Genomic DNA, 23,933 nt, shown 5'->3' on the forward strand with positions numbered 1-23,933 from the left:
AGCGGCGTCCGATTTAAATAGCTTAAAGACCTTCTTGTGTTGTTTTGTCCAGGAAATCCATGTAAGTAACTTTTTAATTCACTTTTTGTAGTTACCCCATTCCAGTCCCCTTTTCATTCACTTTTTCACGATCCAGCTCTCCAAACAAACCAAGAGTAGCCGTTCGCAAATGTTCTGGTTTGTTTTGTTTACCCTATCCCCAGCCCAGCAATTTCTGTCCCCATTTTTCAACCCCCTATAAGTGACCCCAATGTGGTAGACAATATAACCGCTACAATCTACGCCGTTTCCAGTAGCCTTTGCGTTGTGGCTGTGTCGGGTCTTGTTTCTGAGGCATACGTCATTATTGGTCTTACACTGGCTTTATAAATGCTTGACTTCATCTCAGTGTATGTCTCTGTTTCGCCATATAGTGTTATTAAGGCATCCTACCAGTCTATTTGCTTTACAAGTTAGTCTGAGCAATGCACCCATTCCTGCTAAAGACGTTGTGAAATATTTTGGGTTGCATTTGGAGCGAAAACTTACTTGGAAGCAATACATTAACGCCAAAAACACTCAGCTCAATATATAATTAAATTAAGTAAATTAGTTCAATTCGGCAGAAAGTCATTGGAGAACTAAATACTGCTTTACATAGTCATACTAAAACCAATATGTCTTACGGCGTAGAACTCTGGGGCTGTAGTAAGCCTTCGAACACAAAAATTTTGCAGACCTTCCAATCAAAAATATTGCGCATGATAGCTATCGCACCGTGGTATGTGAGCAATGCAACCATCCACAATGACCTAGAAGCACCAACCGTAAAAGATATCTTATCACTTCACGCCAACAAGGCCAAAATTCTTAGCCACCAATGGAGGAATGAAGTCTGAAGAAGACCTGGTTACATAGGTGAAAATGGAGAACTGTCGCTGGATGGTACCCAAATCAAGTCAAAATTGTCATCACATTTATTAATTACTCAATATACTGTTTATGAGTAGATTGTAAATATTAATTTAAAAAATAATAAAAAAAATTTACAGTATGTTTGAGATAGATATAATTTTCATAAAAGTTCCTACAAAAGTTTTTTTATGAAATATAAAAATAACAAACTAAAAACTAGGTTGTTTGAATTTTCCGCATAAATTTTGAGGTTATGTAAAAAACTTTAAATTAAAATTAAATTAAAAAGTTTTTAAAAGTAGATATTTTTATTATCTACAACTTTGCTATTTAATTTTTTTCCATAGTACTTGTAGTTTTGCCATAAATCGTAATAAAACAGTTTTTTACCCTTAAAAATTCGTTCCCTTCCACTTCCTGACTTCAGATCGACCATAAATTATTTTCCTTTAATATTTGTTATATCACACGCTTCGGCCCTGTTCTTATAATGCATTCTAATATAAAATAAATGCTGGAGTAACAACATATTGTGCGAAAACTATTGCACTGATTAATTCCAATATTTTAGTGGTATTTTAACACATCCAAAAATATTTGCTGAATATAAAGTTTGCAATCATTAAATAAATGGTTTACAAATTTGAAGTTGTTTTTTCTTCAATTTTTATTAATTGCTAATAAAAACCTATCTGTTATCTAGGGCTACTTTTATCTATGCATTTTATTTTGTTAAAATACTTACCCCAGTAATAATAGCAGCCGGAAGAGTGAGACATTTTATAGTTGTGTTAACCCAGTCGTTCAGGGCCATTTTCCAATTAGAAATTTGTACGGATACAAACTACATAACGTTGAAAAGACCTAAACTTTACGTTTTATCACTAGAACGAACTTTTCTATTTTCTCGCGATGGTCTAAAGTGATAACAAAGCGAGAGTGTAACAATGTTTGATTGTGCAAACATTCATGTGTGGATTTTATTATCTGATAAGAAGATTTAATGATTAATAAGCAAGCAAGTTAAATCTTAACACAAAAATAACTATGATTATATGATTATTCCAATACTTTCTGTATGTACGTTCTATATGGATTACGATATTTTTAATTTTAAGTATCTATTTTATCTTAATTGTTTCGATACTTTTCCAAGTTTATATCTTATCTGATTAATGTCATAGTTCTCTATTATCGCGCAATAAATCTCGTGGAGTACCAAAATTGTGAAGATTGTGACGCCATCTAGTATCTAAAGGAGTCGTGGCTAACGTTTCTGCGAAGTGGGTCAAAAATACCGTTCGGTATTTTTTAATAGTCTTCTTTTTGCAGTACCGTCTCCTATCGGAGGTTGGCTACCATTACAGCAATCTTCACTTTGTTGGCTGCAGCTCTGAACAACGGTATTGAACTGCACCCATACCACTCCCTTAAATTTCGCAACCAGGAAATCCTCCTACGTCCCACATTTCTCTTTCCCGAGATTTTTCCTTGGATTATGAGTCTAAGCAGAGAGTACTTTTCTCTTCTCATTATGTGGCCCAGATATTCCAGTTTTTTCGTTTGTATGGTTTTTATGACTTCGCATTCCTTCCCCATCTTCAGCAGAACATCTTGATTTGTTACTCTTTCTGTCCATGGTATTTTCCACATTCTCCTGTAACACCACATCTCGAATGCCTCAATGTTTTTGATGTTTATCTTTTTCAGTGTCCAGGCTTCCATGCCGTACAGCAGAACGGAGAAAACATAGCACCTTAACATTCTCGTTCTTAAGTTTATATTTATCTCCCGGCTGCATAAGAACTTTTTCATTTTGACAAACGATTGTCTCGCTATCTCTATTCGCCTCTTGATTTCTCTTGTCTGGTAATTAGTATCAGTGAAGCAAACCCCTAAATATTTGTAGGACGTAACTCTTTCAACTGGCTGATTATTTATGGTTAAATTCACATTGGTGTATAGCTTCTTTGTTACAATCATGAATTTAGTCTTTTTAATGTTCAGTTTTAGACCATATTTTTTGGTATGGGTGTTTATGTTTTCCATCAAAAACTGTAAATTTGCTAGGTTATCTGTTACTATTAGCGTGTCATCAGCGTATCGTTATATATATTGTTAATTAACTCTCCGTTAATGTGCATACCAATGTTTTGCTCTAGGAGCGCTTCCTGACATATTGTTTCGCTATATATATTGAATAATAGTGGAGAAAGCACACAACCCTGACACACACCTCGACGAATCTTTTTAATAGTACTACTGATTAAACTAGATTAAACTAGCAAAGACAAACAAGCTATAATACAAGAGTTTTGTCTAGGAATTGAGAAGCTGGAGCAACGACACGACAGTTTCCATTTGCATAAAAAACTGAAACAATTAACGAATGAAAGTAGAATTTACAGATCAAATATCTTGCAAGACTCTAGTCGTTTAAGTGATATTAAGGGGCGATGTACCGAATGGAAAAATTATATAACAGCATTATGTAAAGACGGTATTTTTTTTAAATACCTCCCAAATTAGTTAGACTCATCCGAATAACGATGACGGACACAGTGGCTCAGATACAAATACAACTTCTTCTTATTCAAGTGCCCTGTATCTTTGAAACTGTTGCTCTAAATAATTGGTTAGATGGTACTTGGTACTTTTTCCCTTTCATCACATGACCAAGATATTCCAACTTTCTTCTCTTGATGGTGATCAACAGCTCCCGTTCTTTGTTCATTCTTCGAAGAACTACACTATTCGTTATTTTGTCTGTCCAAGATATTTGGACAGAATAAATAACATCAAAATTCTTCTGTATATCCACATTTCGAAGGCCTCTAGTTTATCGGTATTGCTCTTGTTTAAAGTCCAAGTCTCTACTCCGTACAGCAGTATCGAGAAGATGTAGCATCTAACCAATCTCATTTTCAGGTTTAAGTTAATGTCATGACTTCCCAGAATGTCCTTCAGATTAACAAAAGCAGCTCGAGCTTTTCCAATTTTAGTTTTTATTTCTTCTGTGATGTCATTGTTGTTATTAACGCTTGTTCCCAAATATTTATATTTGTGCACCCGTTCGATTTCGTTATTGTGAATATACAGGTTTGCAATCTTTGTTTTTTTTTAAATAATCATGAATTTCGTCTTCTTGACGTTCATTGTTAACCCTTTCTCTTCACTAGCTGTGACTAACTTGTTTAAAATGACTTGCAGTCTTTTGCATACTCTGAAAAAGACTTGCATACTCTGAAAAACAACGAGGTTTTTTAGATTTACCGATGAATAATGCTAAGAGTTTTTTTGTGATCGACATGTTCGCTGCTATAGAGCGTTTCACGTTAAGCAAATAACATTGCGAAGATAGGGCCATGTATTTCTTATGGACAATAGAAGCGTAGCGATGCCACGATGAACACAAGCACGATTCAGGGTTGTATAATTTGTATTTTCGTTTTCACAGACATAAATTAAATTCATGTTTTTTAACGTAATTGACCAAAAGTGCCCATTCGAAACAAGAGATGAAAAGTAGGAAAAATGATTTTAATTTAATAAATAGTATTTATAAAAGATAATTTTATTTTATCTTATTTTAATTATAGTAACGACAGTTTATTTGTTTTTCGGTAAGAATATCATATACCATGAATCATAGAAATCAGTAGAAAATTAATTTCTACTGATTTCATTGATTTTATTAAAGATTTAAAAGCAAATGAACGGACCGCTTGGAATGCATATATTTAATTACTAATTGCAACTTAAAATAATACGGTGTGCGTATGTCAGCGATTTTATGTCGTTCTCTGAGACTACATAATGATAATAAGGCTTTGTGGTTCTTCAGTTGTTCTGACTTTCCAGTTAAATGTTAATTGAAAATGGAAATTCGAAAAATATATCGACAATCTAGTAAACCGCATGCTTGAGAGATTTGGCAACACTGATCTCCATAAGCCTAATGTTATTTTCTTAACGTGAAACGCTCTATAGTAGAATAGTCAAACGTTCCTTGCTATGCTTTTCACCAGGATGTTTATTTTTTGTAAAAAAATTCCAATTCACTGTTCTCTTTGTTACAGGTTTCAATGAGTTTCACTGCCTACAAAGTTTTACCTACATACTCAACAAAGACTCCAATTAACTAAAAATATTGTCGGGAAATATATATCAAGGATCATGTAAAAAAATGTAGGTTTTTAGACAAGAACGATCTACAACTCACCAGCTATTCAAAGTAAAACAAAATGAAATCGTGGAAATACGACATTTACGTCCACACCATATTCATAGATTTCAAACAGGCCTACGACTCAGTTTATAGACACAAATTGTATCAAATATTGCATATCTTCAACATCTCGTTTAGGTGAGGGTAGAATAAAGAAAAATATGCCATTTTTAATGTTTCAAAGTTGACAACCCTTGTTAGTTGGCGAATAACAAATAATGAACTTAATAGTTTTTTCTTTAGTTGTGAGATATGATCCGACCAGTTCAGTCGATTATCTATGGTTATTCCCAACAGTTTAACAGTCTCTTTGTTATCAGATAGATAAGAAGTTATACGCTTAAAATGGACACCTCCGATTTCATAGCAATTTAATTTGTGAAGCAAAATATCGTGTGAAACGCAGTTAAAAGCCTTCGACAAGTCTCGACAAGCACCTCAATCGCCTCGCTCACAACATTAAATATCTACCGCGTTCGTAGTACAACGAGCACTTCTGAATCCATATTTTGAGTTGCTAAAGTAATTATTAGACTCACAATAGGAATAAAAATGTTATTTGATAACCTTTTCAATCACTTTCCCAAAAGTAGAAACAATGCTTATGGGTCTGTAATTGTCAGTTTTTGGGGAATCACCTTTTTCGTAGATAGGTAGTACTTTTGAGTATTTTAGTATTTCCGGAAATACTCCAGTTGATAGAATTAAATTAATAAGATGAGTGAAAGGTGTTAAAACTATTTGGTAAGTTTCTTTTAAAATGTTGGTATTTATTTCGTGAATGTCTCTACTATTAGAATTAATAAAAGACTTTATTATTTGAGAGACCTCTTCTTCCACAACGGCGCAAAAAACGTCAACTCTGTATTGTTTGCTAACTTTTTATTGTATCCTTATCTGTACCTCTGAAGAACTATCATTTTGTATAATTCTATACCTTTCTTTTTGTGTAGTATTTGAGCAATTTCGCAACTCATCTCAGATTTGATATCAAATGACTTCATTTTATTTTATTATATGTATTTCCATTCGTTTTAATTAATTTTTAAACAGGAATAACTCAAATTAAAATTTGCAATCGCTTGATATCCAAAATATCAAAAAGAACAATAAAACTTAAATATTTTATCTAAAGCTTTGGATTATCCTTTTTAGATTTTTTACGATTTCAAACAATAATTTTATCTTAGGTTAGTCATGCTCGTTTTTGTCCTCATTACTGGATGTTATAATTTTGATAAGATAATCAACAAAGGCTGAAATGAAATTACAGGTTCGCAGTTATGTATGTTTACTTTTAAATTGTTTAGTTTGTGATGCAAGATACACCTTACTGTTTATATAAAATACTACTTAGCAAATACTTTAATGAAAATAAAAGCTGTTACATAGTTTAACTCGACAGTATCAACGAGAATACTTGGGGATATATAATGTAAGGCGAATGTTTGGAATGCTTGAATTTTTCAGAAATGACTTCCAGTACATTTTTATCAGGTTTTTGTATGCTTCCGGTTTTAAAAGAATAATTTTGACTGTCCACGTTATTTTTATAATTATCAATAATAAATCTCGTTTGACCACCACCAGGTCTCTTTTTTCATAAACTTCTTTTCCTGTCATATTTCTCCACATTATATTAGGACTACCTTTCATGTTGCAATACATTTTCTCTACTATTTTTGACCTAAATAGACTATTTTTCCCATCTTTTAACATCCACCACATGATTTTTTGCAGTCCTCTTTAATTTTTTGGTTTATAGCCCAAGGAAATAAGCATTTTTTCGTAACAGTAATCCGGCCAGACAAACGACAGTTGTTTTAAATAGTATGAATCTCTGTAACAAAACCTATATGAACCAGAGATACAGTTAACAGTTTATTCCCCCTCCATGGCTCCCGCGAGTTTCAAAGCCGACCGATATTAGGGGAAGGGCGAGCAAGATGGCATACTTAGTTTATTTTCCATATATCTGAGACATAAATAGAGATAAATCATTCCTTTTGATGTATAATGATAGCCAGGTCATTTTTCTACTATTCTAAGTAACAAAAAATCACTCATACAAAGAGATTTATTTAAAAAAAAAATCAAAATCAAAATGGTATACACATAAACAATAGTGTTAAATACAAAAATAATTATAAATTTTTATTTTTACGAAGAAAAAAATTGAAATTAAACATTTTAGTTCATACAAAGTTCGCAAATAAATTGTTTTGCTTTTTTGGGAAGTGCAGCACATTCTGAATGTGACCAGTTTTGGCAAATTTGGCATCTTAACCATCCTTCATTAGATTTGGACCTACTAAACGTATCATTGCAGTAAATGCAAGCGCAGTCCTCTTGTTCACCATCATCAATACTAAAGGATTCTTCTTCATCACTTGATATATTGTTCAGTATTGGTCTGGTCACAATATTTCTCTTGCCTTTTCTCTCCGACTGATCTCTATCTTTGTTCACAATGCGTCTTCCATCACTTAAATCATTGACTATTTTTCTTTTCACGACGTCCCCTTTTCTGCTTTTTATTTCTTGTGCTTTTTTTCATTTTCTTTTTCGCGGAGATATTTCAGGAAGGGGCTCTCGGTTAATACATCTTGGTATTGACCAGATTTACGTTTGGTAGATTTTCTTACATTACTCTGAGGTACCGGTGCCAATTCCATCAGGATTCCTTCAATAGATTCATCTTTAGAACCAGATGCCGATGGTTCTTGGACATCATGATGCTCGTAAGTTGCAGCGTGAGGAACATTAATATCAGCAGGTAAAGATGTGGAAGCAATGTCAGGTTTATTAGTAGAACCAGGCACATCCTCAGGCACATCTGTAGTTGCCCTAGGCAAAAATGCATGCTCCGGAAAAATGTCACGATTTATAGGTGATATTCCTGTGGCCCGAAAACCATTTACTGCGATTTCAATATTTGCTGTTTTCTCATATGCTTTCTGGAAGAGACTGGACACTTGATATATGGTTATTGCACGACCAGGATTTTCTCTGAGCCAATGAGTAACAGCTTGATTATAATATTTATGGAGTGGTCCGAAAACGGCAACATCCAATGGCTGAAGGCGGTGCGTGCAGTGTGCCGGCAGGCAAAGTAATACCACTGAATTCTGTTTAGCTAATTCTAAAGCTTCGTAGCTTTTATGGCTGGAGTGTCCGTCTAAAATTAATAATGCTTTCTGCGCAGGATTCGGCCTGACATGGTCAATGAAATGTTGCATCCACCTTATGAACAAATCTCCGGTCATGTATCCTGATTCATTATGCAATTTTAATATTTCTACAGGTGCGCCGTCATATAAAAGTGGGTTAAATCTTTTTCGGGGGAATATTATTGATAGTGGTACGTAAGTTCCTCCAGAACTCATGCACACTACAACTGTTGTGTGTACACCCCTTTCTGCGCTCGTGATAGAGCCCACTTGTTTTTTTCCTCTCTGAGGAAAGACTTTTGGCGGAACTTGGACGGTGGTCAAGGCTGATTCGTCCATGTTGAATATCATGGTATTTTGAATTTTGTGTTCTTCAACAACTTCTTCTAACTTATCTTTACCTGAGGCTTATTGAATGCTTCGGTCCGTCCAAGAGACGTAGCTTCTGGAAGACGTAATGATAATTGCGGATTTCGTTGGCGAAAACCATGCAACCATCTTTTGCCAGCCATCTTGGTCACTTTATTGAACGGATGATTAATCTTCATTTTCTCTGCAATGCTATAGGCTAGCTTGCATAAGTCTGCTCTTGTCACGCCAAAAAACCGGGATTCAAGATACAGAATGTGGGCAACTATTGCAGTCTCCATATCTTCGTTTAAAACTGTTGCCAGGGAGCCCAAATGTTTTTTTGCTTCAATGGCAATTTTATTTTTATTACCTGCTCGACGTCGTAGTGTTGAGAACGGTACATGAAATGTATTGCTTGCTTTAAGCCAACCCATTTCGGAATTTCGGACTGCCTCCAAAGCTCTTTGCGTGTCTTCCTCACTCCAACTATTTCTGTTAGACTTCCTTTTATATGAATAAACCATCTGCAAAAAAAAACTGAATATGTACCTTAACCTGAAAAACAGACGGGCAAAATGGCATAGTATGTTATTTTGCCCGCCATAATACTATGCCATTTTGCCCGTTTTGTATTTGCCGACTACTGATAGGTGAAAAAAATTAATAATGGAAATAAACCCAATTTATATTTAAGGTCACATGCAGCGTATAAAACATAATTACCAAAAAGTGAATTCAAAAAGCTCTATAACCTTAATTTAATAAATTATTGAATAAAACTTACATTGACGCATCGAACTCGACCAGCACTTATTCACAAATACACCAATCTCATGGCCGGCCGTTAAATTAGGTGCACGAGACTTAATGTGGACAGTGTTGCCACTGTTTATAATAAGTATCCAGAATTGCGGTGACGTAGAACCGTTAGCTTGACTACGAGAACAAAAAACCATTGTGCCCGCCTATGCCATTTTACCCGCCCTTCCCTAAAAGGAAATGTTTTTCGAATTTGGTAAATTAAAACTTTAAAGTATGTTTTTCAAATGACGCTAATAAGATCTCTTAATTATGATTAACAATGATATGATCAGTTTACAAAATAGTGATTAACGTCGTCCCAAATTGTCCTAGGACAACTAAATATGAAAATAATTTTCCTGTAGGTTTTTTTTTGGCATAGGCATTTGCCATTCAGCCAGTCACAACGTTTTTAAGTTCCTCCCAAAGGAAAGAAAAGAAAATAATTATCACAATGCATATTTGGTTATCAGTAAAGGAACAAATATGGTTACTCGCTTCTCGTCTAGGGACCCATCAAAACGTTAAATTAAAACATAAACTAGACTGGGTCACGGATAGTAGGTTTAAACCAAATCGGATAAAACAAAGATTACTATTTTAACTGGGCTTACAAATTGAGGTTACTTTTCGAAATAAATTCTGTTAATTAGTTATATACAATTTTGTTATTTAATGACAGAAGGTAACAAAATGTTATAGGGTAGAAGAATTTTATGTTTGATTAAATTTTTTATTAAGTCGTCAGTTTGTTGTATATATTTTGTACATTCAAAGGAAATGTGGTTTAAATCTGCTTCTTTTTGACAGACTTCACATAAATTGGAATTTTCAATTTTAAGTTTTGCCAGATGAGCCGGATAACACGCGTGTCCTGATTTCATTCTGATAATAGATGTAATGTATCTACGTGGAACAGAGTAATTTTTAAACCATAATTCATAGTGAGTTAGAGTGTTGACTATATTCATATATTCTTGTTTCCACTGATTGTTTACAATATTCTTGATTGTTACAAATACATCTGGTATGCAGAGCTTATAATCTGTTTTCGCACCAGAATTAATGGCTTTCTTAGCTAATATATCTACATACTCATTATGCTCAAGCCCTATGTGAGTTTTAATCAACAAAAATCTAACTGTTCTTTGTTCCGATGTAATTCAAAAATAATTTTTTTGATTAGAAGGATGTAAATATTTGTGCTTTTGGTAAGAAGATATAGTCTAAATATGACAATTATCTTAAGATTTTCACTGACGCATCAAAAATCAAAAATGGCTGTGCCGCAGCCTTTTTAACAGATGATGTCGAATATGCTATACGAGTACCTACCTACTTTTTGCAGCGTATTTACTGGTGAAGCTATTGCAATTTTAAAAGCACTTGAATTTTGTCAAAAATATACAGATACTAATCTTCTGTTTATCTCAGATTCATTATCTGTACTCCAAAGCATCAAACAAGTCTATCCAACACATAAAATCATCCAATACATAAAATCTATGCTTCATTACTTACAAAACAAAAATGTAAACATTCACTTCCTCTGAATACCATCACATATAGGTATTTCAGGTAATGAAAAGGTAATTAAAGCGGTTAAAGCAACCTCAAATGAAAGCATCGATATTATCAAACAAATTCCAGTCACAGATATCTACCTTAATATCAAACAATACTGTACAGAAGTTTGGCAGCGATGCTGGGATTCAAATAACTCAAATTTTAAAGTAATTAAACCCTCTATCGGTGTCCGGCTCCAACTTCCAGAAAAAAGAAGAGAACAGGTGGTTATAAATATATATAAATAAATATATAAACTGTAACTTAACCAATACGTCCTATTTAAACAATGCCAATACGATCAAATATCTTAAGGACATTAACCTATTTCAAAAAATGTAATTTTCCTTTTAGTTACCTAACCTTATAATATGTACACTACCATATTATATTGTAATAAACTTCCGCTAATAACCTTTTGCCGTTGATGCGGCTTTTTGAAAATAAAAAAAACTGTTGATGCTAGCCAGTTTTCTAATAAATTCCTTAAAATATTGTAGCTGATTGCAGTATTTACATGGTATCTAGGTTTAATTATCGTAATAGTTTGCAAAAAAAAAAACATAAAATTCTTCAAAGTTTGAATTATCATATGTGTATGAGTTGGTGTAATCGCAATTTGAGAGATTTCTAAAAGCGTCACAAAGTGAAGGAGAGTTTTGTGGATCCAATATTTATTTGTTAAATCTGCATTATTAAGTTTGCTAATACTGCATTAAAGAGAGAGGTTTCTATGCCAAGTATTAATCAGAAATTTTTGACTAAGATATTCTCTTCTATATTTGAGTGGAAATTCTAGTGCTTCAACATATAACGAATTGGTTGGAAACGAATTGGTTGGAGTTGATTTCATAGTACCTAGGCAAATACGTAATATTGTATTTTGAAACACGTCTACGTTCCCCAGGATATACTTAGCTGCTGAACCATACAAAACACATTCATAATATATGATTCATCTTATGTACGATCGATAAAAAAGTAATGCAGTTTCTACATCGGCTCCCCACCAAGTTTTAGAAATTGCTATTTAACATGAAGTCAATGTGTAACTTCCAAGTTAATTTACGGTCAAGAATCATCCCTAAATATTTAATTGAAGAACAGAAATTATATTCCCGACTGTTCACTGTTAACTTGTCTATTTTTGGGAGATTATGCCTCGTGAAAATACATAAATATACTTGATTTACTTGGTGCTAATTCGAACCCATTTTCTTTAAACCATCTATTGGAGAAGTCGTCCATTTTTCCCAAAATTTGTATGCACTTATCGTATGTTTTGGAAGATGAATATATGTATAAGAAAATCATCAGCATATTGTATTATATTAAAACTGTTATTTACTATGGTTCCTGTAGGTAATAGTTAAAAAGTTATTCTAATCGTTTATAAGCAAGGTTGGGGCACTTGGGCGTGTGAAAATTTTTCGGACCGTGGGGAAAAGCGGCATCTTTTGATGCCAGGTGTGCAGTTGTGGCAGGTGTGACATTTGAGCGTAAGAATTTTCTTATCGGCGCCCTCCTTTTATGTTTACCGCTGCCCTGCCCCTCCAATGGGAACGAACCACTAATGTTACATCATAGCGGCTTTCAACTGTCATGTCAACTTTCATTTCTTTCTCGTCTGTCAACTGTTAATTCGTCTTCTCGTCGGGTAGCTATCACGTCTTCTTTTCGACTATACTTTCGACAAAAAGACATTATGACGTATCATCTTTCCGTTTATCACTTCTCGTAATATACAGGGTGTAGTCAAAAAGTCAAAACAATTCATGTTTTGACTGGAAATGAAAATTTTGTCATGAAAAGGATTTTAGTGAATAGAATTAAACGATATAGAAAATCGTAAATTTGGTTGAAAAATAGAGATCTAAAATTAGCCACACAAAAGACAGAGGCAATGATACTTGAAGTGGGTCCAAGAGACAGGAACATATTATCTCCTTTATGCTGGAACGGAAAGAATATTTCCATAAAAGATGAAATATTCACGCTTCATTGTAAGCGAATATTTGCTGAACATGTCAAATATGTCGCCAATAAGGCTGATCAAAGAACTGCTGCACTAGTAAGAATTATGCCTAACACAGAGAGACCTAATTAAAAAAAGACGAATCCTTATGGAAGTTGTCCACACGACAATTTTATATGCTTCACCAATATGGTGATATTAAGTACTAAACAAACAAAAGTATAAACTAATATTGGAAATACACAACGAAAAGCTTTGTTAAGGGTTATCTACGCATATCGGACGGCCTCGTCTGTAACTCTACAGGTCATAGCGGGAGTACCACCAATTCACCTGTAGACAAAAGAAAGAAGAAAAAAGAGAGAAGGGAAACAATAAGAACGTGGCAAGAAGAATGGGACAATGAACGGAGGGCTAGGTGGACGAGAGTGCCAATCCCGGATATGGAGAAGTGGATTAATTGTATTTATATTTTTTTTTTTTTGATAAAAACTTGAAGGACTTAAATTATTATCTTCTTCTTCAGTTTCCTTCTCCTATCTGAGGTTGGAAATCATCATCGCTATTTTAATTTTATTGACAGCGCTTCTGAATAATTCTAATGAGCTGCAACCGAACCACTCTCTCAAATTTCTTAACCAGGATATTTTGCGTCGTCCTGAGTTTCTCTTCCCTTGTATCTTTCCTTGCATAATAAATCTAAGTAATACGTACTTCTCGCCCCTCATTATACGACGCAGATATTGAATCTTTCTAATTTTAACAAGTTTTATGACTTCACATTCTTTCGTCATTCTTTGTAACACCTCCATATTAGTTACTTTTTCAGTCCACGATATTCTGTGGATTCTCCTGTAGCACCACATCTCAAAGGAGTTTAATTTTTTGATTTCAGACTGTTTTATTGCCCACGCTTAGTAGAAAAGTAAAAAAAACCTAACAACGTAGCATTATTGTAAAGTAAGTTCTTCAATTTAATTACTAATTTATTAATTATTAATTTATTATAGCTTCCTTACTTGTGACAGGTTCAGAGAACATCTTGTTTTTGAAATATCTTCAAATATAGTAATCTAATGGTGACAACGGGATCTTGGTGACCAGAGAAATGGATCTTTATTAGTTATCCGTCTATCGCTAAATATTTCATCAAGCTATATGCTGACTCCTCGAATATTGTGAGCCAGAGCTCCATCTTGTTGGAACCAAGCCTCGTTAGTCTTATTATGATGTAAAGCGTGCAATGCTGGCACAATTACACTCTGTAGCACCTTAGCACCCTGTATATATATTATATAGTGGTAGAGGCCGTTGTCCAACATGGTGACTTTGATTTTGTCCAACAAAATATATAGAATACCGAGCATTACTGTGGCAGGCACATGTTTAACAGTGTCCGTTACAGAGGAGTGAGAAAACGATGATTTATATATCGAATTAATTACTGCAGAGACCGTAGAATACTTTTTAACCTAATTAGTTCAAAAACACACTTTTCAATTTCACCTACAACACTTATCAGAAAACAATTTTATCATTTGAAGTAGTTCTTTTAGCAATTTTGATAACATTATCTAAATTACACACAAGATAATTACTTCCACAGTTCTAAAAAATTGTTGATAGACACCGAGTTGCTAATATCTAATATTTAATATTGTTTTCAATATATTCAATATAAATAATTATTTACCTTGCAGATAACATAACAATATTGACATTTATTATTAATCTTCCATATGGTAGTGATATTTGCAGTCTCATTTGCAATCGAATAAACCGAAAGCGCAGTTCCCGATGGAGAGTCAAAGCGATTCAAATGGTCAAATTGGACCAAATGTGGATGGTCTTATGCAGGACATATTTTCGAAAAAGTAAGTCATCATATCATTACATAATATTCAAGTAAAAAACCTTTTATAAATAGTTTTTAACTACATAATGGTATATTTGTGACTAAACAAAAATATGTATTTAATTTAAATCAAAATACAAATCTTATGTTAAAGAATAACTTTTTAATGTAATCTGTATATATAGGGGAAGGGTGGGCAAAGTGGCCATGCTAAGGAATATTTTTTTTATCTTGAAGAAAATAAAAGAAATACACTATATATTAACATATGATATCCTATATACTTAGCTACATAAGGCAATTTTAATTTTCAATTTATCTCGGTAAATTTTTTACTCTAACCCTACCAAATGGCCACTTTGTCTTGCGGGGTAGGACAAACTGGCCATGAGGTGGCCGCTTTGCCCGATATAAAATACAAAATTTAAACTGAATTTGTATACTAAATAAAAGTGTATTTTCAAAATAAAAACATTATTGCCATCGTAGAAATAGAAAGTTTATTTATAAAAATCACAAATAAAGTCATTGTCTTCTTCTTCACACCCAGCACAAGCTTCATGTGCCCATTATAAACAGCCTGAACACTTTATCCATCCTTCATTTTCCTTTTTTTGAAATATAAGTCCCCGCAGAAAAGGCAATCCGTATCACTCACGTCACTGTTCAAGTCATTAAATAAAGTACGTTTCGCTGATTTTGATTTCGTTTTCTGCTTTCCTTTAAATTTTTCTTTGCTTCCTTCATTCCTTTTGTTGCTCTGCTTTTCTCTTTTCAGTTCCAGCTTTATTTTCGTAAGCCTTTCTTTTCTTCTTTTTCTGCTTTTGCGGCTACCAGTTTCATCTTGCAAGGGCTTGAGGTCAAAACTGCAGCTGTTCCTTTTTGTTGCTTATTTTCTCGTTTGATAATATTTGCTTTAGGGATTGGAACAATATCCTGTGGGCTTACAGAAAAAGTATAGTGCACCTTGCCCGTGGAGTTTGAGTGACATTTTGTCTGTGGTCATTGAAAAACACAGGAACTGAAGCGTTGGATGTAGAGGTTGCTGTTTGGAAATCTATCTCTCCAGAAGGCGGGTTCTCTTTACTTGCAAGTGGTGTCTCTTGACGTCGAGGAATATTTTGTTGTGAATTTACCAATAATTTTTCGTTGGTATATCCTGATCCTGAATGGCGAGTAATGAACTTTCTGTTTCAGCGAACAACTTTCCTGATGTCAGCCAATAGTTCGACGTTTGATTGTCGACGTGGTCTTGACTGACTTCATTAGGATGTCGCCCGTGAAGAGGTTTACCCATCCAGGTGCGCATTTTTCTTAGTAAGATGGTTTATGCGCATTTCTGGTTATCTCAGTTTGATCGGTGTTGTATCATCTACTGTTATATTTTTTTGCGATTTTTTGCTGTTACTTTGGTCACTTGGTATTTATATAATGCATAAAAAATATAAATTGATCATTAAGCTAATAAATCAAAAAGCAAAAAATAGTTACGATCTGAAAATCTTTAAATGAAAGCTGTCAAAAAAGAGATTTCAAAATGCACAAAATATTACACAATACAAGAAAATCATCCAAGCAGCCAAGTACAGAACCTTATAATGCAACAACAAAACCGAAGAGCGAAGCAACACAGTTCCGGTAACCTTCTAACTAGATTTTTCAATTGATTTAATTGTTAAGTTATTTAACCATGCTCGAGTGGGTTCGTTTTCTGACCAGGTTTTCTACATTGTCTCTGTATCTTTATTTACATTACGGAGTAACATACCCTGTTTCATTATCACATACCATTTTGATCATCTGTGGGTTCTTGGTTCTCATGTTTGACTAAATTAGTTTCATTTTAATTCCAGATATTAGTAGGTGGAATCTCGCTCAGCTTCCGTTCCGTTAAACAGCTACGTTTAGCCTTTTTATTTTTCTGTATACCGGGCCAGGATTGGAACGCACTCCCACTAGAGCTTTTGGCTTCAGAGAAATAAGAGTCGAATGCCTGCCCCGATAGGCTATCTGACCGACTAAATAAACTTTTTAATTCCTTTTTTAGAACACCACCATCAGTAGATCTTCCAAAGGCTCCACCTCCAGATGCAGAAGTTTATGATAAATGTAAAGTAAAAGGAACAGCTATTATTTTTAATCATAGGTATTTTACAATGGAAAATGTCTCTCCAAGAGACGGTACTGATCTAGATAGAGATGCTCTACAAAAAGTACTTCGTGAATTAACTTTTGATGTCCAGGTCTACAACGATTTAACATTAGAATCTTTATTAGAAGTACTAGGTATAGGTATGTATAGATATTTTATTAGTATTTAGATGTAAAGATAAACAAATGCATAAAGAAAGAAGTGGAAGTAGAAAGCTACAATTTCGCTTATCGATTGCTGGAGTAGAATCAATTAGCTTATTGCACATTATTGTGATTCACAATCTAGCAATAAACAATTATATGGTTTCAGTTTCCAAAATGAATCACACGCAATGCGAGTGCCTTATAATCGCAGTAATGTCACATGGAGATGACGGTATAATTTATGCCAGAGACGAACCTTATCCTACAAAAAAATTATGGAGTTATTTTACACCTTTACGATGTCCTAGTTTGGCTGGGAAACCAAAACTGTTTTTCATTCAGGTATGTTTATGCACATTTAGAATTGTTTTATATGAAATAGGTGTGACAATATCATTTAATCAAGCTTTAATGTTTTGTAACTAAGTACTTGTCTATATAATAAGTCCTTATAGTAGATTATTTCTCTTCCTTAATAGTTAACTTTTTAGGCTTGCAGAGGAAGCGATTCTGATCCAGGGCAAGTCGTCACATACGTAGAACAGGATTCTAGACCAGCAACTAGCAAAACGTACACTATACCCATAATGGCCGACATACTTGTTATGTATGCTACAGTAGAAGGTAAATTTTTATTTAATGACAGTTTAAGTGAAAATGGCTGATTTTTAGAATTGTAGTTTATTGAACTATTTTATCATGACTTGGAACAAGTTTTAAAATCAATAAAGAAACATCACACCACAATTATAGTAAAGAAACAGATCGATTAATAAAGCAGAAAATAGAAGAAGCTTAAGAGAGTTTGTTACGTGAGCAGTGCCAAGAACTAGAAGAATTTGAGGAAGAAAACTTACTTTTTTAACATGCATCATAGAACATGATAAAATACATCTATTAAAATGGGACAGCAAGTGTGAAACTGGCAGATAAAAAGACCAACGTATTTAAAATAAAACGGGGAGTGCGACAGGGAGAAACAATTTCGCCAAAATTGTTTACAACATTATTAGAGCATATGTTTAAGAACGCAAATCTGAGTGAAAAAGGAATTAATGTCAATGGAGAAATGCTTAGTCACTTGAGGTTTGCTGATGATATTGTCCTTTTTGCTGACAGAATAGATGATGCAGTATCGCAACTGGAGAAACTATACCTAGCCTCCCTACAAGTAGGATTAAAAATCAACCACACAAAAACACAAATCATGACAAATCTTGTGTTAAGCGAAAAGATTTCAGTAAATGGCATGCATATTGAAGAAACCACCTCATATAAGTACTTAGGACATGAGATACGCATAGGAAGAGATAATCAAACGTGCGAACTAAGCCGCCGCATAGGACTCACTTGGGTGGCATTCGGCAAGCTAAGCTATGTTCTTAAATCAGAACTGCCTATGTGTCTTAAAAGAAAAGTCTTTAATCAGTGCGTGTTGCCAGTACTTACATATGGTGCAGAGACATTAACACTAACCAAGAAAGTAAGAAATAAAATTTGTGTTACCCAAAGAGCCATGGAACGATCGATGTTAGGCATTCCCATCTCGTAGGAATCGGATCACGAACAAGGAAATAAGACGGAGAACAGGAGTGACAGATACCATAGAAAGAATTATGACCTTAAGTGGAACTGGGCGGGGCACATAGCTAGAATGTCGGATAACAGATGGACACAGCGAATAATACAGTGGAGACCGGGACAAGAAGCACACCGAAGTAGAGGTCGTCCACCAACAAGATGGTCTGATGACATAAAACGGATCGACAAAAATTGGATGCAAACAGCACAAAACAGAAATACATGGAAAAGACTGAGGGAGACCTATATCCAGCAGTGGATAGATCCGGGTTAAATGATGATGAAAATTGAATCTATTTACTTACTTTTGGATCTCTTTTTGTATGAGCACATAGTCTATTTCTTTTGAGTACATTTTATTTGGTGCTAGTCAGGTACCTTCATGGATGTTTTCATGTTTGAACTTTGTCTGATATTTTCTATAGTTGCCGGGTTAACCAATCTTTGATTTTTCCATAATTTCTAGTCTATTCTCTACTTGTTCTTAGTTACCCTGGATTCTATCGTTTTCTTTTTTAACCGCTTCTATATTATTTTTTACAGCTATATTTTCTTTTCATTAGCTTTGAACCTCCTGTTGATACTCTAGGAATTCTAGTATCATTTCCTTCATTGCTTTTTTATTTCTTCTATTTGCTTTACTTATTTTTTAACTTTTCTTATCTCTTTTCTATTCCCTTTTTTTATGAGTTATTCCTATTTATATTTTTTTTGTTTTTCCGAATATTTCAACTTCTTTGCTATCGTCTCATTTCCTTTTTGCTTTCTTATCTGTGTTGTAAACGTCGTTATCCATCTATCTGTCTTTATTTCCGCAACCAGTTATTTTTTAACGTTTTCTAATTTAGTAAAGAGTAAAGCCCACAGTTCAGAAGCTTTAAATTTCTTATAACAACTAGTTTCTTAGATTGACAACTGTTTAGTATTTAAAAAAATATTTCGTACTTACAGTTGAATTCGTTTGAAATTTTATATTCTTTCCTTACTTTGTTTTTAATATGTTCTACTACCTACTAACTCTAAAGGTCGAGTCTTATAAAAAAAATTTAATTTGAAATAAAAAAATAAGGCCGTTCATCGAAATAAAAAATATCCTATCTGTTTAGTTGGGCCAAATCATCCCTCTTTACAAATTAATTCGGTCATTAATAGGCTTGTCTCCAGATCAATATGTCTTTACGATGATGAAAGTAGACCCACTGAGCTCTGTAGTTTAAAACAAGCCTTCATCCAAAACTCTTACCGTACAAATCACATCAATAGAAACATCCACAGACATCAATCTCCCACTTAATCTCAACCCAAAGACTCAGACCATCATCATAAGAATGCTTTTCTTTCTTGCATCAAAGGTGTCACTGGCAAAATCGACAAAATTCCTAAATCAAAAGGAATAAAGACAATATATACCTCCACCCCTCAAAACGTTCATCCTTTGTCCGATCAATCAAAGACAACATTCCAAATGAACAACACGGAGTTCATGAAATTCCTTGTGCAGACTGCCCGCGATCCTATATAGGCCAAACAAATCGCAGAATCCAAAATAGGATTTATGAATATTACATTTCTGTTCGAAATTTCGACTCAATTTTAGCTCTAGGTCAACACCATCTTCATATAGGTCACAAAATTGATTTTAAAAACTCCAGAACCATAGCTTCCATTGTAACGAAATATTTTGCCTACCATAGGGGTATTATTATTAGGGGTAGGAAATTGGAGATAGAAATTACTGGGTGTGGAGATAGGGCAAGCAAAATAATCGTTACTTGTGCGAACGGCACTCAGGATTTGTTAGGAGAGCTGGGGTCGTGGATAAGTAAATGATAAGGGCAACTGGGGCAACTACAGAAAAATGAAATAAAGGGTCATGAATCACTAGGGACAAACAAAACAAAAGGAAACAGAAAACACCTCTAGTAATTTATAAAGAGCGCCACTTCGAGTTGCCTAATTATAACGATTACAACAGCTAGTTGTAACTAGGGAAATAATTATCAAACATAAAGAAACTCATAAAAAGGTTAGTTCAAAAAATAAACAAAATGTTAAAAAACAAAATTTAACATTTATTTTTGTGTCACCACAAACAGTTACAAAATAGACAGTGCAAAAATGATACAACAATAGTCGCAAAATACAAAAATACAAAAAAAGCTTACATGTGTCAAGCTACAGGTTTAACCACTTCTACAAAAATAAAAATATGTCACAACAAAACAAATTAAAGCTAGCTGTCATATGTCAACATTCAATTTTGATGACAAAGAACAAATGGGTTGACAGCATAACCACGCCTTGATTTACGATATAAAATACATATTATCTTATTTAAATTGTTATGAAAGCAATTATTGTTATTTAAAAGAAAAGGTGTATGTTACTATAGAAATTAAACACAAACTGTTACCTTTAATTCACATAAAATTTTGCACTGAAAATTCTGAGGATTAAACAGGATACTGGACATTACTAATATTTCTGGGAACTATCTGGACACGATCGAATAAAAACTGGATCCATTTGATGTTGAAACTGGCACATTCAAATACAAAACTGCTCCAGGAACAGAACAGCAACCGAACAAGGTTGAAGGGGGGCACTTATGCACATCTTGTAAACAGGAACCATCTTATTTGCTTTTCAGATGTTCACACAAATTTTAAACAAATTGACTGACCTCTGTAACTACACATTGAACTGCTACATACTAAAAAACTTCACTAATTCCGATAAAAAAAACAATAAGAAAAAACCATTACGAACTAGATGAAAATTCGGACCAACACCGAAACCACTGCCTCTGACAGCGGCTTCACTGAGAGTGACGAAATTATCTTCAAAATTTGATCGCATAAGTTGGAATAAACAAACCACTTTGGGTATAAACAAGACACAACAGAAATTAAGACGTAAATTATTAAAATTATTAATATATATTATTATATAAAAATATTTAAAAACGCAATATCGGGCAATAAAATTTTTTATTATCGACTTGGCGAAATGAAAAGAACAAAATATTATTTGGGTCTTAAATTGAAAGATACGAACTAAGAAACATTGAAAAAATTATTCGTTATTATAATGAATATATAAGGAGATTTAATTTAATACATATACGAGGGGATTTCAAGAAATTTATAAATGCTACACCATCCGCTTCTATAAACCAAGAATTATCCGAAAAGTCATAGAAATTAAAAAAAGCCAAATTGTCTCAATAAAAGAGATGAAGGCATACGGTTACCTTTGACTTGGAGACCTCTCGTAAAGAAAATATCGTCCGCTCCACCCGTCAATCAAAATTCTAGTGTCACAAATGTTCGCGCCTACCCCTGCGCCAATCCACGCTCCAATTCCAGCGATGGCCCCCACGCCAACCTTTACCCAAGCCACGTCATCATCGACGGTATAATTAACCCGTCCTCTATTCTCAGCACCAGTAATGCGTTGATTAGTGATCAGTCTGGGGGCTCGGGAGACTAAGACCTCAAAAGGTCTGAAGAAGACATCGAAGAGGATGTCGAAAGCTCGGCGCAATCATAATCGACGCGGTTCAAGCCGGAAGACTATTGAGTTTAATATAAGCTCCTGTAATAGTATTAATCTTATATTATATAATCTAGTATATATATTATCTCTGTTAATGTTTAATTTGTATTGCAGAATATTATGCTTGGAGGGATCCAGCTACAGGCAGTTATTTCATTCAAGCTTTGGTCAATCAATTAAGAAAACATCATAACTCTGAAGATCTCTTATCTATTTTGACGAGGGTCAATAGAGAAGTAGCCATAGGATTTAACTCGTACGAGCCCAATTACCCCAAATATAATAACAAAAAGGAAATGTGTTCTATCGTTTCTATGTTAACTAGAAAATACTATTTTAATTTATAAGTTCACCTTGTAATTTTAAACAAAAAATGATTCTAATGTACAAATTCGATTATTTCAGAGCTAAATAAAATCTCGAGATTATTTTAAAGCTTTTTTTAAATTTTTTCTCATACTGGTAGTATATTACGATTTCCAATGGTCTATCCTTACTTATAAACGACAAAGAATACTCATTTTTAATAAAACAGGTGACAAATGTTTTTAAGAATGAATTGTCGTTCGAAAATTATATGTATATAACTTAACAGGATCATATAATCCCAAGAAATAATACCAGGAAAATAACAATCCCATACATAAAATGATTGTCGAAAAAACTTAAAACAATAGGAAATAGACTTAACATCTCAACAACACTATATCTTGAAAATCGAATGCATATGGTTCATGTTTTCCTTCCATGAACTGAAAGTTTTGTTGCGTTTTCTCATAAAATTTTACAATATAACTAGTTTTTTATCAATCGTTTTCAGTACTTTAGCTACATAATGTTTAACTAACTTTTTAGAGCAGAATTTAACCAAAATAAAGTCTCCTACTACTATGTGAAGATCTATTTCTGATTGAAACTCAGGAAAATCATGCTCTTTAACCATATTATCAGAATCTATTTCATCAGACGTGTCACAAAAGGATATTTGATCGTCATCTTCACCATCAGATGAAGATCTAGAAGGAAGTTTAACCAGCTTCTTTTTTACTTTTTTTTTGATATTTTTGTCTTAGCGTTGATTTTTTCATTCATTCTGTTTAGCAGCTCCGACATAATAGCACGTTTCTTTGGAGTACTGGTTAAAATTCTTGTTTTTCCTTTCTTACGCATTCCTCTGTTAATCTTTTCTAGCTGGCGCTTTTCGGTTACAGGTGAAGTATACTCACTCTGTGGTGCAGCTAAAGACTCTGAATTTGGATCATCCGCTTGAAAAGAAGTGGACGGAACAGAAATAGAAACGGAAGTAGACGGGGTAGATAAATGTTCAGCTGGGATTAAAGTCAAAGAATTGGAAGTTGGGTCACCAAGAGCTCTAGAGGAAGTAGATGTACCAGCCATTGTTGTCTTCGGTTGATCTGTGACATACGACTGTAGATATTCTTCTTCTGTTAAAATATTTGTGTTAACTGGCCACAGACCTGTAACCTCAAAACTGTTTACAATATTTTTTAGTGTGATTACTTGTAGATACGATTTTGAACCAATTCCTGCAACGTCATAAATACTTATGGGTTTACCAGGATTGTATAACATCCAGTCTTCTGCAGTTTTGTGGTAAAACGTTTTATATGGATCAAAAATCATTCAGTCAAAGGA

General features: G+C 33.8%; 1 protein-coding gene across 1 annotated transcript; it reads left to right on the forward strand.

The window, feature by feature from the left end:
* Window positions 1–14,570: 14,570 nt before the first annotated feature.
* Window positions 14,571–22,712, forward strand: LOC140451364 (caspase-1-like). Its single transcript, XM_072545122.1, has 5 exons — window positions 14,571–14,859; window positions 16,888–17,132; window positions 17,305–17,480; window positions 17,630–17,762; window positions 22,392–22,712. The coding sequence occupies exons 1-5, from the start codon at window positions 14,783–14,785 to the stop codon at window positions 22,622–22,624; spliced, it is 864 nt and encodes a 287-aa protein (XP_072401223.1). The 5' UTR covers window positions 14,571–14,782; the 3' UTR covers window positions 22,625–22,712.
* Window positions 22,713–23,933: the final 1,221 nt, after the last annotated feature.

Source organism: Diabrotica undecimpunctata, chromosome 9 (assembly GCF_040954645.1).
Source record: "Diabrotica undecimpunctata isolate CICGRU chromosome 9, icDiaUnde3, whole genome shotgun sequence".
Classification (NCBI taxonomy): Eukaryota; Metazoa; Arthropoda; class Insecta; order Coleoptera; family Chrysomelidae; genus Diabrotica; species Diabrotica undecimpunctata.

Coding starts and splice junctions, on each gene's coding strand:
- LOC140451364 (XM_072545122.1), top strand. CDS start 14,783: ATGGAGAGTCAAAGCGATTCAAATGGTCAAATTGGACCAAATGTGGAT. Junction 17,133..17,304: donor ATTAGAAGTACTAGGTATAG/GTATGTATAGAT, acceptor ATATGGTTTCAG/TTTCCAAAATGAATCACACG. Junction 17,481..17,629: donor CAAAACTGTTTTTCATTCAG/GTATGTTTATGC, acceptor TTAACTTTTTAG/GCTTGCAGAGGAAGCGATTC.